The sequence below is a fragment of the Marmota marmota genome, unplaced genomic scaffold (genome assembly GCF_001458135.2).
Source record: "Marmota marmota marmota unplaced genomic scaffold, marMar, whole genome shotgun sequence".
Taxonomy (NCBI): Eukaryota; Metazoa; Chordata; class Mammalia; order Rodentia; family Sciuridae; genus Marmota; species Marmota marmota.
Window position 1 is genome coordinate 11,113,364 of NW_026000229.1, and position 3,616 is coordinate 11,116,979.

Here is a 3,616-nt window from a genome sequence, read left to right on the forward strand (position 1 = left end):
CATTGGACTGTTTCCCTGGCCCTTTCAGACCACGGAGCGCTCATTGGGGGACCTTTTTTTGGCTCCGCCCACGTGACCCAGCCAATCGGCCTCAAGAGCAGGAGGATTGTGGGAGGTGGAGAGAGGCTTGTGTGGGAGAGAGAGGCTTGTGGAAAGCCGGTGGTGGCAGTTGAGGCTCTGAGGATTTTTCCTGAGAGGCTGTTTTGTTTGGCGTGTGTGGTTCTAAAAATAAAGTTAGTTTCTTTTGACAAGTGGCTCCTGATTTAGGATGCATAAATGGAACAGTTAAGAGGTATGTGGAATTTCTTTCTAGTACAACAGTAACCTATAAAAACTGTAAAAATAAAAGGTTACCTGGCATCACCCAGAATTGAAATCATACGGTATTGAGGTAACTCAGAAGATGCTACATGTGCTAGGATTCCAAAGAGCCTTTCAGCCATTATCATATCATTCTGTGTCACCTGAAGAGAAAAAATAGAGAGGTGTCCAAAATGACATTGTTTCTTATTTGGATACAATATAATTCCAAAGAAATATTTAGATTAAATATTTTCTTTTAGCCCAGGAAAGCACATTCCCCTGAACTATAGGGAGAGGAGTTTTCATTGATATTTTTCTTTTTTCCTTGAACCTAATTAAAGTGAAGATATTCAAATGTGGGCTTATGGAAGTTGATTGGAGGATGATAAGTTAGCTCTGAATTAGAAGGCGTGTTTCCTCAGAATTATGCCTGAGAAGTCTTAAATTCTTAATGAAAAATTTCCCCAGAAATCCTATAGCTTCCTAAATTAGAATGATTTAATGGGAAAATTCCCATGTGTCAATGGAAGAGATTTATTTTAATAATGTGTCAAGGGGAAGCTGTGCTGTTGTTTATAGCTTGCTCCTTCCTATAAGGATAATTTGGTTCCTTCTTTGAGAGATGGAATTCTCACAGGATTAGCAAAGATGCTGCTATTCATTCAAAATTTACATCAGCCTTTCTCCAGAAAAAGAATAGCATGTCACAAGTAGATCCTGTGAGGGTTCACTCCTGGGTCAACCAAGATAGTACTAAAAGCTGAAAGCAAGACTTGAGTTAATTTTTATTGTTTTATTTAATATAAAATAGGGTTGTTTGCATTTTAAACAGTGTCAGTTTGTTTGCACTATATAATTCATGAGTCTCATTCAGTGGCCACTGTGCTCCCTAAGGAACATTTGGCATTACCTGGAGACATTTTTGGTTATCAGAACTGGTGGAGGGGTGCTACAGAGTGTAGTGACCAGGACTGGTTCTAAACATTTTATAATACATAGGATAGTCCATACAATAAAGAATTATCTAGCCTGAAATGTCAATGAAACTTAGTTTGAGAAACCCTGGTATAGTTAAATTTTGGATCTTTAAAGAATTTAGTCCTAACATTAGCTGTTAAATTAATACTACACAGGCATCTTCTGAAAAATAAACCCATAGTTCATATACACATAAATGAGTACAGAATGACTTTCTTATCCTGGCGCCTCAAGTTCTGCCTTTAGCTGACAACTAAGTTATTTGGTCCAATATAGTCACCTAGTGGCCAATGTAGGCCACTACTCCATCTTTTCTTCTTGATGCTCATAATTAATTCTACCTCAAGTAATATCATTCTCTCTTATACAAAGAGAAGTAGAAATGCTGTGTATATTATTATATAATATCAAGAATTATATTATTACATGTTTTAATAAAGTATCAAATATTCCTGGAACTGACATTTTCAAAAATTTAAATCAGAGTAAATTATATTGTTTTTTTTTTTTTTTTCCTGGTCCAGGGATTGAACCCTGAGTAGCTTAACATCCCCAGCCCCCTTTTAAATTTTTTTTTTTTATTTTGAGACAGAGTCTTGCTAAGTTGCTTCGAGTCTCATTAAATTGCTGATACTGGCTTTGTAGTTGCAATCCTCCTGCCTCAGCCTCCCAAGCTACTGGAATTACAATATCCGTTCTAGAAATTCTTCTCTACTTTATATAATTATACTATCCCGTTTAATTTAAAAACTTCATAAGAATGATTATTCCTCTAGTAATGATCCATATCTGAGCAAATGCCTATGAAGGGTTAATTGGGGTAACAGTTTGGCCATTAGTGAGGGAGAATTGCCTACCAATAACTACATAACCATTCTATTTTCAGTTCAGACTAATTTCTGAAACCTTTGGGACTATTTACCAGGGCAGACCAGGGACTCATAATTTCTCTTTGGGGAAGTAATGAAAGGTCCAGAAGCATACACAAGACTGAACAAAATCTCTTGAGAACTGGCTGAAGAAAGGTCACGTGAAGATTCCAGATTTGCCTGACATCTTCTATAGATGGCTGATACTGTGGTCATGGACCTACCATGGTTGACGTAGATTTCATATGGTTGCTTTTACATCAACAGAGAGATCTCTATTCTCCTAATAGTATGCTAGATTTTTGGAGTCTAGGCTGGACATAGCTGTAGTCTATCAGTTGTAGGGAAATATAGTTATTGTGCCAGCAAAGTTGACTACAGTTCATTTTATAGTAAGGAAGTTTTCTGAATCATGAGAGGTATTCTAATAAGACCAACACATATGAAAGACTCTTAGTTCTTTTGAATAATTATTTAAACTCAGTAGACCAGAGGGATAGCTTCTTTTTTCTTCCAAATTAATAATTAAAGAGAACACGGTCATTGAGTAGCTAGGAGATTACCCGTGACAGCAGAATTAATCTAAAAATAATTTTTCATTAATAATTTTCCAGCTATTCAGATTCAGGTCTGAGTTATCCAATATAGTTATGATACAACTATCAACAAAGCAGTCCAGATGGTTGCTTACACTTTATTTTCTCCTCTCACATTCATACAGTTATTTCTCTCCCCCTGTCCCCATTTTATTCTTCCCTTCCTCTACCTTATTATCTGACATTTAAGTTTCACTTCCTCATTCCTTCTTGCATACCAGGCAGTGTGAAAAGCACTTTGAAAAATACAAAGACCACATTACCTGTTGAAGATTTACAATTTTTTTGTTTAAAACTGTTAGTCCTTACAAGATCTCTAAGCAACTCAGTGAGACCCTGTCTCTAAATAACATACACATATATAATATATACATATATATACACATATATAAATATATAGAGAGAGGGCTAGGAATGTGGCTCAGTGGTTAAGTGCCCCTGGGTTCAATCTCTGCTACCAAAACAAAACAAAACATAAGAAACAAACAAACAAACCAAAAACAGTCACTCCTACCAACTTTTTATCTGAGTATTTACTAACAACAGTAAAAGTGCATAATATGGGGCTGGTGTTATAGTTCAGAGGTAGAGCACTCACCTGGCACATGCGAGGTGCTGGGTTTGATCCTCAGCACCACATAAAAATAAAATGACACAAAAGTTAATAACTAGAATCAACAAATGGGACTTACTCAAACTAAAAAGTTTTTTCTCAGCAAAAGAAACAATAAGAGAGGTAAATAGAGAGCCTACATCCTGGGAACAAATCTTTACTCCTCACACTTCAGATAGAGCCCTAATATCCAGAGTATACAAAGAACTCAAAAAATTAGACAATAAGAGAACAAACAACCCTATCAACAAATGGGC

At 36.2% G+C, this 3,616-nt stretch overlaps 1 protein-coding gene across 5 annotated transcripts in view; it reads right to left on the reverse strand.

Moving 5' to 3' along the window:
• Lrrc49 (leucine rich repeat containing 49) overlaps positions 1-3,616 on the reverse strand; it is a 186,974-nt gene that overhangs the window by 40,622 nt on the left and 142,736 nt on the right. For all 5 annotated transcript variants that reach the window (XM_048793713.1, XM_048793712.1, XM_048793715.1 and 2 more), the window contains one exon: positions 355-464. In XM_048793713.1, the coding sequence (XP_048649670.1) occupies positions 355-464 (110 nt within the window). The remainder of the gene's footprint in view (positions 1-354; positions 465-3,616) is intronic.